The sequence below is a fragment of the Plectropomus leopardus genome, chromosome 18 (assembly GCF_008729295.1).
Source record: "Plectropomus leopardus isolate mb chromosome 18, YSFRI_Pleo_2.0, whole genome shotgun sequence".
NCBI classification, from domain to species: Eukaryota; Metazoa; Chordata; class Actinopteri; order Perciformes; family Serranidae; genus Plectropomus; species Plectropomus leopardus.
In genome coordinates this window covers 22158563-22173827 of record NC_056480.1, presented here as the reverse complement: position 1 = coordinate 22173827, position 15265 = coordinate 22158563, and the positions used below count along the sequence as shown (strand labels likewise).

Below are 15265 nucleotides of genomic sequence, written 5' to 3'. Positions count from 1 at the left end.
CAGACTCTGAATACACTTTGGAAAGACTTATTAAAGACTTAAGTCTGACGTCCTCTTACATCTAAAGACAATGTGAGTTTCCCTGCAAGACAGGGAATCTTGCAGGGTCACTATGTACAAGACTACAACTATATTCCCTTTGAGATTATTTCCCATCCTGCTTGTGGTAGAAAATATTCCACAAAACTCCCTTTAAGAAATATGACATATATTAGCAATTCCTTACATGTCTGCAAAAGCACAAGATATCAATGTAATCCATAAACATCAACTGTATTTGTGTACAAACTTTAAATTTGAATTTGATTTTGTCACCTCAACTCACTGCTAGCCGCTGTTGGTTAGCTGCACTATTGTAGTGGCTCTTGTCTAGTGGGGGGAGACTTTGGGAATAAGAGGCAAATTGGCAAAACTCTTCTTTACTCCGCAACTCCATTAATTTCTCCTCCTTTTCCACAGTCTAAGAGAACTAACAAATATCCACCTTCTTGTGCCTCCCTGGAGTCCCTTTCGTGTTTACTGTCTACAAAATTTGTCGCTTCCCATTTGGTGACGCAGCTATTGATTGTTGACAGTGTTCATGTCATTGAACTTTACTTTTTGCATAAGCCAAAACTAAAACCTTATATTTTAAAAGTGTTTGATTTTTATCAAAATGTCAAGATGAGAAAAAGACTGACTTAAGACAGCTCAGGCTGAGTTTTATGACCACATTACACAATACATCAAGATCACAGGAGCATGCCACAACTAGGAATGCATGATAGTATAGTCACATTATCGCTTTTGGCAAATATTGGCTTTAAAGTGAAAGAGCCATAATGCTGATTTCTGCTGAAAAATATAGATACAAATATATATATATGATTTACTTATTTTTATTATTGACAAAGTGACCATGTACATAACATCAAGCCTAAGTTGAAGTAATTTTTTTATTTCGCACAATGAATGAATATTAATACATTGAAAAGCATTGTATTTCATCACTCCATCTGCTGTTGGACTATCACAATAAGAGTATGCACAATATGATGTCAATTCCACTACAGAAGACACTTGATGATTGCTAAAATTAGGTGGGGACGAAAGTGGATAGATCAATATCAGCTATCAGCCTAATGAGTTGTTACATATAGGCATATTAGATATCGGCAAAAAATCCAATGTTGTGCATCCCTAGCAACAACTCATTCCAACATCGGAAATTTGTCAGCACCAGTGAAATCACCAAGTCGCAAATATATATGATTTATTTTCAAAGGACATCACAGATAAAAAGATATCCATATAAAAATGGGATCCTGGAATTTAATATTGATGTATAATGTCGTAATTCATGATAAATGTTAGAAATCTGTTTTTTCTGGTTAATGTATCTATGATTCACTCTGTCTTCCCTGTAGCGATCAGCTGTGGCCATCCAGGAAGTCCCATATATGGTCGAACGGTGGGAAACGGCTTCAACCTCAACGATGTGGTCAGCTTTGTTTGCAATCGGGGTTATGAAATGGAGGGGCCTGCACGTGCTCAGTGTCAGGCCAACCGCCAGTGGAGCCACCCGCCCCCAACGTGTAAAGGTGGGGAGAAAAGTTAAGTGTATTCACCCCTAACCTTATTTCTCCCTAACCTTTTATACCACCTCAACTCTTTTCTTTATTTACCCTTAATCCCTTTTGCCAAAGCAACCATCCTTATTTCTCCCTACCCTCATCATTTCATCTCAGTTACTCTTTTCTTTTTTTTAATTTAATGATATTTGAAAGGAACGGGGAAAACCCTACATCCCTCCCAGTCTCTCCTGGCTCCAGCGTTGTGAACGTAAACATTTTGTTTTCAGTGAAACATAAATCTCAAGCCCTTATTGTTCTCCAACAGTCACAGCAACAAGGGTAGCTTCAGACACAAGTTAGTACACCAGCTATCGGCATTCTGCCCAGTTTACAGAACAAAGTGCCAGTGAATTGTGTAAAATAAAAAATGCAATGAAATTATAGCAAGCCATTACTCTTCAGGAGTGCTGGATCCAGGATGTACAAACCTGCCTTCATCATGGCATCACATCACATTTGCCATATTTTCCCTTTTAAACGGCCTTAATTAGCTCTTTCTTCTTCACCACAACCTCCTTTTTATTCCCTATATTATTTGACAGAGCTGTAATCCCACTGCAAAACACTGGGACAATGAAGTGGGGGAAGAGAAGTGACCCTCTCTGGTACATGCCAAATAACACATGCTTTTCTGTCTTGGTGTGTATTTGTGTGTGTCTGTCTCTGTGTCTCTCTGTGTATAGTGGTCAATTGCTCTGATCCCGGTATCCCAGCCAACTCCATCCGGCAGAGTAAAATAGAGCACGGGAACTTTACCTTTGGCACCGTGGTTTTCTACGACTGTAACCCGGGGTATTACCTGTTTGGATCACCGGTACTGACCTGTCAACCTACTGGACAGTGGGACAAACCCCTACCTGAGTGTATAGGTTAGTTTTATCCTTGTCTTTCTGTCTTTTTAACTCTAAAGTGAATCGGATAGACAACTCTGAAATCATAGGATAGAATCATTTTATTTCTATAGAGACAAAGCGCATTTATGTCCCACACCCACCGGAGGGGAAAACAATTCATCACTCTCCATTGACTTTTTATTGCATGAAGGTGAATCTTTGTCATTAACGTCTGCTAGCAAACGACGCACAGATACCTAAAAGCTGATTTGTGGTGGCATGCACTACCAACGCGTTCAAGAACCCAGAACTAAGTTTTTACAAGCTGCCGAACATAAAAACTGAATTTTTAAGCAATAAGACATGAGGCATCAGCAGGAGGATATAGAAAAACTATGGGATCCTGACGCCCAGTACGCCAACATACAGCAAACATTTGGCTTATTTGGCAAGACAAACTGTAGAGGTTGAAGCTAACTACGCTATGTAATGCTTGGTTTTGATCTTTTTAGCTTTAATGTTGATCTTACCTAGTGATTCAATAAAATAATCGTTAATATCCAAGTATATGTCACCACTGACCATTCAGACTGACAATATTGAGTTTGTCAATGTAACTTTTCCTCTCTGATGCAAAAATAATCCTTTGACATGCTGCTTTCTAATGTATTTAGCTAGTTACAGGCACTTTGCATAGTCACATATGACGGCGATAGTATCCCCTCCCTTGTGGGCGTGGTTTACAGAGTAAGCCAGTAGCAATATTTGATATCAATAATGTAACAAATATTTTAAAAAATCCATTTATTTTAGAGTGCAAGTTTTGCTGTTTGATGTCCCTATTTTGTCCCTTTTAAAAGGTAATTGCCACTGACAGCAACCAAATGCCAAGAATTTATTGCTAATAATAATAATAAAATGGAGACTGTTACTGTAGACGACAGATTTCTCATCATACCTGTCGATGTGTTCCTTGGTCCTGGAATCAAGTTGCTTCTATGAGTAGCTGTATATGCTTAAGATTACAGCGACGTAAAACACATCGTTTGAGTGCAATGATTTTCAAAAAGCAGTATGTCTGTTTTCCCACTATTCCTAGTCCCACACAAACCTTTTAGTTTCTGAATCTGAGCCTTTTAGTTCTTGACAGCGGTCACTGCAGCTCCTCTCACGAAGCTGTGTTTATTTGAAACAAGCTGCCTGTCCTTCCTTCATCTCTCTGCCTCTCTATCCCCCTCTCTTTTGGTCTCTAGTTGTGGATTGTGGTCATCCCGGCTCTCCCCCTAACGGTGTGCTGAGTGGAGATAAGTTTACATTTGGTTCAACGGTTCGATACTCCTGTCTGGGCGGGAGACAGCTGAAAGGAGAATCATCCAGGACTTGTCAGCTCAGCGGGATGTGGAGTGCCCCCATGCCCTTCTGCTCTGGTAACCATTTTAACCTCTATTGAATATACAGGCTCTAAAGCCCACCCTATTAGAAATAGAGATAGATGGCTAGGAGATGTAGATGAAAGGTGACACGTCTAAAACATGTAGACTCAACGGAGTGGAGCACTTCATGCCTTAACGCCCTGCAGGCATGCTTCCTTAACCCTTTTGCATGCAGTCAAAGGTATAATGGGATGGATGGATGGACAGATAGAGTGTAGGGTTGGCACATGAAAAGAGAATATATCAGTATCTGTCTGTTAAAAGGGTTGTGGAGCATAACCTCCCCATATACCCACATAAATGCTCAGCCGTGGACCTTTAGCCATATGCATGGCGTTCTGGTAGTCTAATTTCAGCTATTTCTAAACCTCTTTTAGGTGGGGTTTTTTTTTCAGAAAGTTTGAGGCTTTCTCCTATCACAGACTGTATTTATGCCTCTGTGCTGGTGATAGCCAAGGTGGACAGCATTATGTTTTCAGGTTGTCCGTTCATGCATACGTCCATCTCACTCATTCCTGTGAAGAAGAATCTTTAAGGGAATTTCTTGAATTTGGCACAAACATTCACTTGGACTTAAAGATAAACTGATAAAATTTTGGTGGTCATAGGTACAAGGTCAAGGTCACTGTGAATGCATCTGTCTAATTCTTGTGAGCACGACATCTCAAAAACACCTTGAGGGAATTTCTTCAAATTTGACATAAACATCCAATGATAAGTTGATTAGAATTTTGTGTTTAAAGGTCAAGGTCACTGTGACCTTGCATCCATCTCATTCTTGTGAGTGCAATATCTGAAGACAGCCTTGAGGAAATTTCCTCAACTTTGGAACAAACCTCCACTTCGACTCAAGATTGAACTGATTAGAATTTGTGGTCAAAGGTCAAGGTCACAGTGGCCTCATACAACATGTTTTTGACCATGATTCACATGCTCAGATTTCACACAAATGTCTAATAGGATACAATGATGAAGTTCTGACATTTCATACCCAAGAGGTTAAAGGTCAACTGTGACATCATAATGCTCTGGCCATTACTCAGCGTCATAAATCAGGAAGGGTATGGGGAGATTTTTGGTCAGACACTATACTGGTGACACTTATCTTGGGTGCTCATCTTGAAACTGTGCTGGTTGTATAGATCGTATGTGCTTTCAAGGCAAAGATGTGTTTGAAGCATTCATGTTTTTAAAGACATATGTTAACAGTAGGTGCAACTTGACTGGTGCACGGAGGCATACATCCGGGTAGCGGTACTTCTGCTTTAAAAGGATAAAGGGCTAAAGGATACTGTGAATTTGAGAATGAGAGTAAAGATGGACTGGTGAAGCAATGACTGTATATAAACACACGTTTATGTACTTAAATGCTTCAATTTATGCGTTTCCTGTGAATTTTCCTCAGCAATAACTGTAGTGCCCTTGCATGGTTTGCAGATTTCAAGACAACATTGCGTACTGTAAATGCACCACCGTCATTGTTCTGTAAACTACTCTATACAAGCATATCTCCTCCCTGCTGGATTTACAGTATATGCATATCTCACTACTTATTGAGCTAGATTGTCTCCCCAGACAGAAAGCCTCCTTACCTTCCATCTTGTATAAACAAACCGTCTAACTTATATGGTTCTCAGTTGGCTGGCTGGGGGCATGATTATGGCTCTCCAGACTGAGAGGCTCCCAGCTGCCGCTTATATAACAAACTGACTGAAAACACATTCCAGACGAGTTGACTAAGAATTCATTGTTATTTACAGCAATTGCCTGGGGGAGACGCAGGGTGAGGGAGGGTAATAGTGTACGAAGCAGTGATTCATGGTTTTTACCTGGCAGGTCTGTACCAAAGCCCTGCAGAGATAAGAGTTCAGCCTGTGGTAGAAGTGCTGGGTCCGCAATTTTGCTCCTTGACTGTTGATGTTAACACATTTCAGGGAGCATAATATATTCATTTTAAACTACATGGTACAGGCCACTGTGTCCAAACCTGCAGCCTCAACATAAATTCCTCTCACGTTTACATTAGAAGAATCATTTGGATGTATTTATTTGAGCCAATCTACAATAACTGTCAGACTTGATGAGCAAGACTTCACAAAAAAAATTAGGATTTGTCATTTTACATACACTAAAATTCTGTTAGCTTTGAACTCCTACCTGAGACTTGATTCATCATCAACTTGAGATTGAAAACCAAAACAAATCTAGTATGAAGTGTTTTTATTTTCAGATTTAATACTAATAGAAAACTAATCAAGTCAGTCACAAGCAGTCCTTCAATAGCCACACAGCATAAACATTTGTTATGATTTATTAGGCATAAATGGTGTTGGTTTGAACCATGTTTTAGAACAGATAAACAAAAGAACTGGCTTTGCATCCTTCAGAGAAAAATGTTAAAATTCAGCATCACTTTAATTAGCATTCACAAACCTGACCTGACAAGATCTAGGACTTGACTTGGACTAGTTTTAGTTGAATTAATTTGCCTCAGAAACCTAAAAGAAACATTTTGGTAGTATGTGTTTGCTCCATTTACAAATTTGCACAATGTATTTGCAACATATGGTTGTGGAGAAAACAATTTAATCCTTAAGAAAAAATGACTGCTTGAGAAGTAATTATAAGTCAGTAAGTTTGACTCGCCCCTGTCTGTATGAACCCTCGATTTAGAAAGATCGTGTTTTAGCTTAAACCAACCAGATTTGGTAGCACAAACCCGCTGGAAAGGCAGGGAGATGTCTGTAAAAACACCCAGGATCAGACACTGCTGGGAAACTGAAACTAACTGCAGGGAATGTGTATTTTCAAAGAAACGACACTTTAAAGTACTGTCCGTTTACTTTGGGGATAACAGCCTGTTGGAGAAATGTGCTCCTGTTCAATTGTACATTTTATGAACAGGACTTCCAAATTGATTTTGGGCTATCAAAACAATGGCATGGCACCTTAACCACAGTGGGTACAGTATAAAAGACACAGTGAATATTTTAAACCTCAAATCTTAAATTTGTTGGCAGTAGTGTGCTGTTTCTGCACTTCTGTTTCACAGCAGGCGCTGCTCATATAATTATTAGCATTCATGTAGGTCTATAATTTATCCATGATAAAAAAAAAAGTGTTACAAGTTGTTACTATGTCACAAAAAATGCATAAATATATGAACTTATTCAACGAAAGCCCTCAACCAAAGCTTTGAATATTTGCTTTTGATACTATTGAACCTCAGGAGCTCCAAAAATGGAATTCAGGACAGCCCTAGTTCAAACTGTTTGATTTGTCGTCCCACCTTCTCCACTCGACAACCTTCAGTAAATCCCCGGATCAGAGGGGCGAGAAGGTCAGAGCCGTGTAGTTTTTCTCGTCCAGCTTTATGAGAACTTCTGCAAACCCGTGCAAAGGAGCTTCAGCTCAGTAACCCATGAATTTACCCAAGTCAGGGTACAGCCAAAATCTTCCTGTCTGATAGATGTTTGTGTGTGTGTGTGTGTGTGCGCGCTTGTGTGTGTTTGTGCAGATGAATGTGTGTGTGACCGATTAGTGGTTGTTCCAAAGTCACCTGAGGGAAGCGACAGAGATTACTTTTCACAATGCTCTGCCCCACAGAAACCTGCACACGCATTCAGGCACACACGTATGCATACACACACATTCAGGCACACAAACACACACACACTTGCAACAGTGACATCAGGTAGATTGGTTGTTCTCCCCGTTGAGACCAGATACACCCAAGGCTACATGGTGACTTTGGAGCTGTGTCAGTTCGTGAGTGTGTGTGAGCATCCAACTGGAGCAGTGTAGGTGGTAGTGTCTCTGAAGATGTATGTGTGTTTGTGCCCCGGCTGGGTTTCGATCTGTTCCCAATATTCAGAAAGAAAAAAAAAAGCTTTAATCTTGCTATAGACCATTTCCTCACATCTCCAAGCTTTTAAAGACAAATAATGTTGACACAACGTGGGAAAGGCTTATTTGTTTACATCTGAGAGACCCTGAGGCATAACAAAAGAAGTTATGTCATTATTTGTTGTGTCTGTGGTATGTGTAAGCTCAATTTAGCAGCAAGCCTCTAGATATTTGCAGTATAGCACAGAGCGAACCAATGTGAAATTAGGTTATTTGTCAAAAGTATGAGGAAAATCACAAAAACATTGCAGAGACATCTGGAGAATTTTTAAGGTGGTTGTTCATCACACAAAGCATTTTGTTGCACACCTTGAATTAATGGTTGATGATGGATGTGAATGGTGTTAGTAACTTTTAAATCACAGTAAAAATGGTAAAATATTAATTCTGTTTTTTGGGAGCTGTCCATAGTCTCAGGTAGCTAGACCTAGACCCAGCTAGGTCTGGAAGTCGCCGTTATCATTCTGGTAGAAGGAGGAAAACGCTCTGGGTTGTTTGTATTTCTCTACATCAATCACAGTTATCCTGGGTGGTGCTAAACCCAGCATGCATTGATGACACCCACGCAAAACCCCCCAAAAATCAGGTTCACATGCACCTGCTTTCTGTCAGAGCCCAACCCAAGCCCAAACCACGTCAGCGGTTTTGGGCCTAAGCTAAAGTAAAAATCCAAATTTTTACTGAAGAAATTAGTTTTAATTTTAAACATTTATTCTGAGCTAAAGCCTGACGTGTTCTCTCACACCTTCTCTTCACTCCGTTAGTTCAGTAGTCTGTTGTCAAACACAACAGGTACAGCAGAATGGATCAAGCCTCTTGTTGCATCTCCATCTCCCCGTGCACACGGTGGTCCATGGCGATGCGGATCATAGATTATTATCGCTGCTCTTCGTTGCATGTTACACACATACGTATCTCCCACTACTGGGGAGGCAGAAGCAAAAACACTGCCAACCAAGTCGCCTTGCAGCCCCAACCTCTCTCTGTTTATAGTTTTCCATCCCTGTTTCGTGCATGTTTTATCTCTACCCCAAAAACGGTAAATTGGTGAGAACCCGACGTGATTCAAATATTGAGAATTTACTGCCCAGGCAGAACCAGATGGGTCGGGTCAGGCCTAGCACGCAGCAGAAGGGACTGAGAATGCTGTCTAATAGCCAGGCAATGACTGATTTATATCCACACTTTACATCTTGTGTGTCAGACGAAGCTGTCCAAAACTAACGGAAATTATTGACATTAATTACATGCACACATAAGCCAATGCAAATTTTAGATCATTAAAAAAAAGCAAATAGTGACCAGAAATATTTGGCTTGCACATGAGGGTGACAATGTGTGTGGAGATGTGTGAAAGTGTGTGGGTGTTCCCAGGAGCGTGCTCTGTCTGTCAGGCCGAATTTGCTGACCAGGCGGTTCTGCAAGGGCAGAGTGAGGAGTGCATACACACACGCATAAGCTCTAAAGGCAAACATATGTCCCTTGTCACTAACATATGTGTGCAGTCCACTACTATTTGTAAGCAGCCATGTCATACTTGAGTACTCAGAGGACTGAATTTCTTTTAAAAACTGGGAGCAAAATTTCATCTCACACCGCTGTGTTTAATGTTGATGAATAATTATTACTGTTTAGATCATTGTTGGGTCCTTTTTTCTTGTTCTTTATTATCTGTTTGGATTTGTAATTTGATGAAAATCTAAAGGATTCTAGTTTTGAAGTTGGGGAATTAACTGTCTCTGCTTGTTTCTCTCTCTGTAGGCGACACAGCTGGTTCCTGTGGCGATCCTGGCATTCCCTCCCACGGTTCGAGGGAACAAACTGATTTCAGGATCCGTTCCAAGGTTCACTTCAGCTGCACCGAGGGCTACGACCTGATTGGTTCCTCAGAGAGAATGTGCTTCCCTAATGGGACATGGTCCGGCACACAGCCCTTCTGTAAACGTAGGAAGATACTCTTACTTAATCTCAATTTATTATAATCCAGCACGCTGACACTGATCCACTTTATAGATCCTCCCATGCACTCCTCTTAAATAACCATTGTCATAGAGCTAAAACTCATTGAGATGCATGAGGCTTTCTCTCTCTCATGCTCTCATTTTCCCCCCAGCTGTCCAGTGTGGTAACCCTGGCACTCCCAGTAATGGCAGAGTTTTTCGTTTGGATGGAACAACATTTTCTCACTCTGTCATCTACTCGTGCATGGACGGCTACCTGCTCACAGGCGCCACCACCAGGCTGTGTCAGGCCAACGGGACATGGTCAGGAGCACAGCCCAACTGTACCAGTAAGTTACCTGTTGGGTATTAAGGGATGGCTGATCAGCCTGTAGATCAGTTCTAGATCAGTGGTTCCCAACTGGTCTATCCAGGGGGTCCAGACTTTGTCCTTAGTCAGTAATTCAAGGTCCACACATTGGATAAGTTACCACATATTCAATTTTATTTCACAAAATGTATAAACACAGTGGCTTAGAACAAAATGAAATAAAACATATTGCAAGAATGAAGTGCCATTATTTAAAACTTTGTAAATAATTAGCACTACAGCCAAAGAAGTCCATATTATTGCTTCAAGGCCAGTGACATTAAAATGCTGCAAAGAAACAGCATGTCAGAAATTTAACATAAAGCATGTTTTTTACAAACATGCATTGCGTGAGTCACTTGCGGTCCTTTCAGAATGGACCTGTGACCCACTTTTGGCCCACAACCCACCAGCCGGGAACCACTGTTCTAGATAATATGAGGTTTAATAAGTAAATGTAGTTTTCTGCAATGCTTTTTCTTTTTTTTAACCTTATTATTTTGAATGTGAACTCATACATAAGGTGACTTGGAGGCTAAAAAGCAGACTGTCAGCTTTATGTGTCACTTACTATATATAATCAGAGTCTTAAATCCTTGCTTTGCGAATGACGTCTGCAACTCATAAACTCCGAACTCCTGATGTGTGATTATAAGGTTTCCTCTCCAGCCTTTTGCGACCTTATTTTATGCCTGCTTTTAAATTATTCTGCGACAGTATAGGTTTTGAGTAATGAAATCAGCCTCAAATCTTCATGCTCCTGCTACAGACTTTATCGAGTGACATGAATAACCTTGATCGTTGTTTACTTTAGCTAATTTGCTTTCTGAACTCTGCAAATAACCATAAAATATAACATTCTCTTCCCATAAGAAATGTGACTGAAGCCATGGTTGAACAAGTGTTAATCAGTGCTGCATGTTACACAGACTACAAAATCTGCATGTAAAGTAGCATATAATATAAACAATTAGCAAAGAGTTTATGCGCTAACAAAATACCTTATAAAACACATTTCTACTCCGTGTCCCAAGGTGAAATTCACTTTGCTCTGGACCCCACATGAAGGAGTTCTAGCAGTATCTTCGTGTTTTCTCATTGTCAGTGACTTTCCCGACTCTAATGCACTACGCAAAGAAACAAGCTTTAAAATGTCCAGCAGTAAGGAACAAAGAAATGCTGAGAAACCACATTTCCCCGATACTGGGTCCTGGAAAGGAAAAAAGAGTTTTTAAGAATCCCCTTACTTAAAGGAAATAGCTTTTACAGTAGATTACAATACATCTATTAACAACCATGACAGTATCTGGGGTGGGTTTAAAAGCATTTAAAGTGCCTATTAGACTATGAAGGACAGTGCTTTATAAGTGCAGTCAGGGGAATCCTAATGCTCCTTAAAAGTGTCCCAGGACAACCTCGGCCATTTTAAATATCTTTGTTGTTTCATTCATAAGAGGTGAAGCCCATAACTGAATCTGAAGAGATCACACAGCTCAATCACAGATTTGCTGTCCATCGTGGTCACTACATCTTACACAATTAAGGAGATGCATGGGTAAACGGCCTTTGTGTAAGATTTAGGGGGATTTAGTGGTATCCAATGGTGAGGACTGCGGATTACAACCAGCTGAAGCTGCTCCCAGTTAGAATTCTAGGATTCAGTGTTCATTGTTCAGTAGGTTTTACTCTGAGCAGAATTATCCACAGTGGTATCTTCCTCTCCAAAACAAATGAACCCAGTGATTTAATCTGGTAAAAACACTGAATAAAACACTTTTGTGTTAAAATCTGTTTGTTTTAAAGTAAGAAACACACAACAGTTCCTATTTTTAACTGATTATACACCAAAGAAAACATAATTATTATATTTTATTCGATTTCTGCCCATATATCCTCCTAAATCCCACACACTGGACCCTTGAATTTATGTTAGTGGCTGGGTTTAAATCCACGGGAGCTCAAAGTTTTGATGACTGAGTGCCCATTTATAGAGCCAGTTCTAAATGAGGGCCACACAGCAAAAGTACAGGTGCGATTTCTCCTCTGGAATCGCTAACTTTGGCAAACAGCATTAGCATTGAGGACAGGAAGTTATTCCTGCGACACGCATTAGTTGCCACTAGTTGCAAACAGTAGCTCTCTACAAATTGTCATTCCATACCTAACAGAAGCTTGTTTGATGGGGGGGCATAGTCTTATCACAAATGATAAAATATAATACGTCATATTCGGGGGCTGCACAAAATGTTTCTGATGGCCGCCATTGGCCCGTGGGCCACATGTTAAGCAACAATAGATTACATCCTCTGACAGTTACATACTTAATCTAGAACTTTGCCATTCTGGTGTATATTTATCAGAGGGTCCTTTCTCTGTCTTTACGGCTTTTGAAAAACAGTGATAAAAAAGATTTATAACTACAAAAATAAAAGTGACAGATCTGACTGACATCACCAAAAAACTACTCCTACCACCCTTTGTCCCTGATAGTATCTAATCTCTTTCTCTACCACTCTATCTGTGCATTAATTCACTTTGTCATCTCTGTCTTTCTTTTCTCTCCCTTTTAATCTATCTTTATATTTAAAGCAGGAATGCTGAACTTTTGTCTCCCACCTTTGGTAATAAGAGTAATTACACAAACACTGTCAACACATGCTCATGACGTATGCTTGCAGGTGAGCTTGCTGCATTTCCCACGCCCTCAGGAGCCCTCTCTTCTTGACTTTCATCCTTCTTCTGAAGGCAGACTTTTTATTTTTTTCCCTGGAGCATCCACTCCAGAAACTTTTCTTGGACACTTCTTCAGAATCTCTGCCATAGTTTCCACCATACTCCTAACTGCAGCTCCATCACTATGGTTTCTCCCCCACTTTCTGACCCCCTCTAGCTCTGGCTTTTTGATATAAAACACATCACTTCCAGTGTGCCAGTGCTGGAAAGTCACCACAAACACCAGACACCACAACTTCAGTGTACTAAGAAATACAGAGAGCGTTCCCTGGTGGCAGCAGGCTCAGTCAGCATTGTGGGAGCTCGCTTGGCAAGAGCTTGAATGTAGCTGATGTTCATTTATATGTAAAGGCCCTGTGCTCCAGCTTTAAATCACATATATAAAAGAGCATGTGTCACCGAGTAATAAGCAAATTAAAATTCCAATCATCTTGTGCCATAGCATGAACTATAAAGTAATTTTAATCTCTTTTTATCCAATCCCACTTGTGTTTCTCCATAGTGATAAACTGCGGGGACCCAGGTGTGCCAGCAAATGGCCTTCGCTATGGCGAAGACTTTACAATTGGTCAGAATGTTTCCTTCCAGTGCCAACCAGGATACAGAATGGAGGAGGATGGATCACCTGTAAGGACGTGCACACAGAATGGGACGTGGAGCGGGAATATGCCTATATGTACAGGTATATAGTTTATGAACAAATGTTTGTTCAATAAACAGAACTTTAGATGTCCTTGTTCCAGGATGAAGCCAGGGTAACACAACCTGTTACAGTGACCTAAAATATGTCATTAACTTAGATGAGATGTTAAGTTAAGACAAGAAATAAAATAATAGTTTAGTGTGTGAGGTATATGTGAAAATATGTCATTAATAATGGCATAGCTATAAATTTTAATTAAACTTGCACTAACAGTACTTTGCACAGAGGATGTTACTGTTATAGATAATATCTCATGTGTACAGGTAGCACATCACAACTGATGGATTCAGAAGCGGGCTCTAAATCCAATTTAAACCTTTGTCTAACCCAAGCTACTATTTAAAGAATGAAACAGCTGATTCTGCTCACAGTGCAGTCAGTGCCTTTGTGTGGAAAATAAAGAAATACAAACAAATCAGATAATGTGAGTCACATGTTACATCTTGTAATTTTAGTGATTAGTTGAAAATGTATCTGTCACTTAACGTGATTGAAAGTCTTCCTAGACAAAACTAGAAACATTTTAATGACTCTAAAATTATGAACTCATTTTCAAATCAGTAGTTGAAACCAATCATCTTATAAAGCAGGCAACCGCAGCTGCTAAAAAACGGATGCTTTTTTCTCTCCCTCTCTCTTAACATATCTCTCTCTCTGTGTCACAGCGGTGACCTGCGCGGCTCCCCCTGCCATCAGTAATGGGGTACTGCAGGGCAGTGACTTTGAATGGGGCAGCAGCGTGAGCTACAGTTGCTCACCTGGATATGAGCTCTCATTCCCGGCTGTTCTGACCTGTGTGGCCAATGGCACCTGGAGTGGCATGCTACCACAGTGCTTACGTAAGACCAGACGCCCTCGTATACCAGCACTCAAATTGCCTGCTATTATTTGTTACCGACCATCAGTTACAATTGAAAGCAGAATCTACATTTGTCCTTGAGCTACTGCAGAAAGTGTTTGTCAGCAATATTAGCGCCATGAGCTGAAATGGAATTGTGTGTGTGTGTGTGTCTTTGTGTTTGTGTGTAGCCAAGTTTTGTGGTGACCCAGGTACTCCAGTCGGTGGCTTTAGAGAGGGGCGTAGTTTCATCTACCAATCCGAAGTCTCCTTCACTTGTGCTCCTCCTCTCATTCTGGTCGGCACAGCAACCAGACTTTGTGAAAGTGATGGCACCTGGAGTGGCACACAACCTCGCTGTATCGGTAAGTTTCATCATTCATGTTCACTTGATGACCAGAAAAAACAGAGAGGCTATTATATAAATTAAACACATGATCCTAATATTTTTGGGAGTGCTTTTATTTAGTGTGCTAGAAAATTTGATCACGATATATGATTAGTTACATTATGGTTCTGTGTACTTCAGAAATCAATTTTATTTTTTCGTCATTTCTCATATTTTTCATGTGAAGAACAATGTGTTGTAAATGGCTTTTTGGTTTTGGTAGAACTGAGTGTTATACCATGTTTTCTTAATTTAAGGCATATGAATGAAAAGAAATATTAATGTGTTTTTTTTTCTGTTCAAACAGGCCAAAGTTCTCAAATATTAAATGTTTAAACACAAGCAGCCAAACAAGAACATAGTCTCATGAAAAAAGCCCCTAATTGGCATTTTTTTTATTTAGATCATCATTGATCTGATAGAATAACAAGCAGTTTTTGTGGAATTTGACTTTTTTTTATTCTTGAAGTACATGATACACAAAAAAGTGTCAAGGTTTTGAAATGCG

The 15265-nt window shown here is 40.1% G+C and overlaps 1 protein-coding gene across 1 annotated transcript in view; it reads left to right on the top strand.

The window, feature by feature from the left end:
• LOC121957465 (CUB and sushi domain-containing protein 3-like) overlaps positions 1 to 15265 on the top strand; it is a 446534-nt gene that overhangs the window by 411606 nt on the left and 19663 nt on the right. The window contains exons 56-63 of the mRNA XM_042506041.1: positions 1407 to 1592; positions 2297 to 2482; positions 3700 to 3873; positions 9547 to 9729; positions 9899 to 10075; positions 13331 to 13510; positions 14197 to 14370; positions 14561 to 14734. Of these exons, the coding sequence (XP_042361975.1) occupies positions 1407 to 1592; positions 2297 to 2482; positions 3700 to 3873; positions 9547 to 9729; positions 9899 to 10075; positions 13331 to 13510; positions 14197 to 14370; positions 14561 to 14734 (1434 nt within the window). The remainder of the gene's footprint in view (positions 1 to 1406; positions 1593 to 2296; positions 2483 to 3699; positions 3874 to 9546; positions 9730 to 9898; positions 10076 to 13330; positions 13511 to 14196; positions 14371 to 14560; positions 14735 to 15265) is intronic.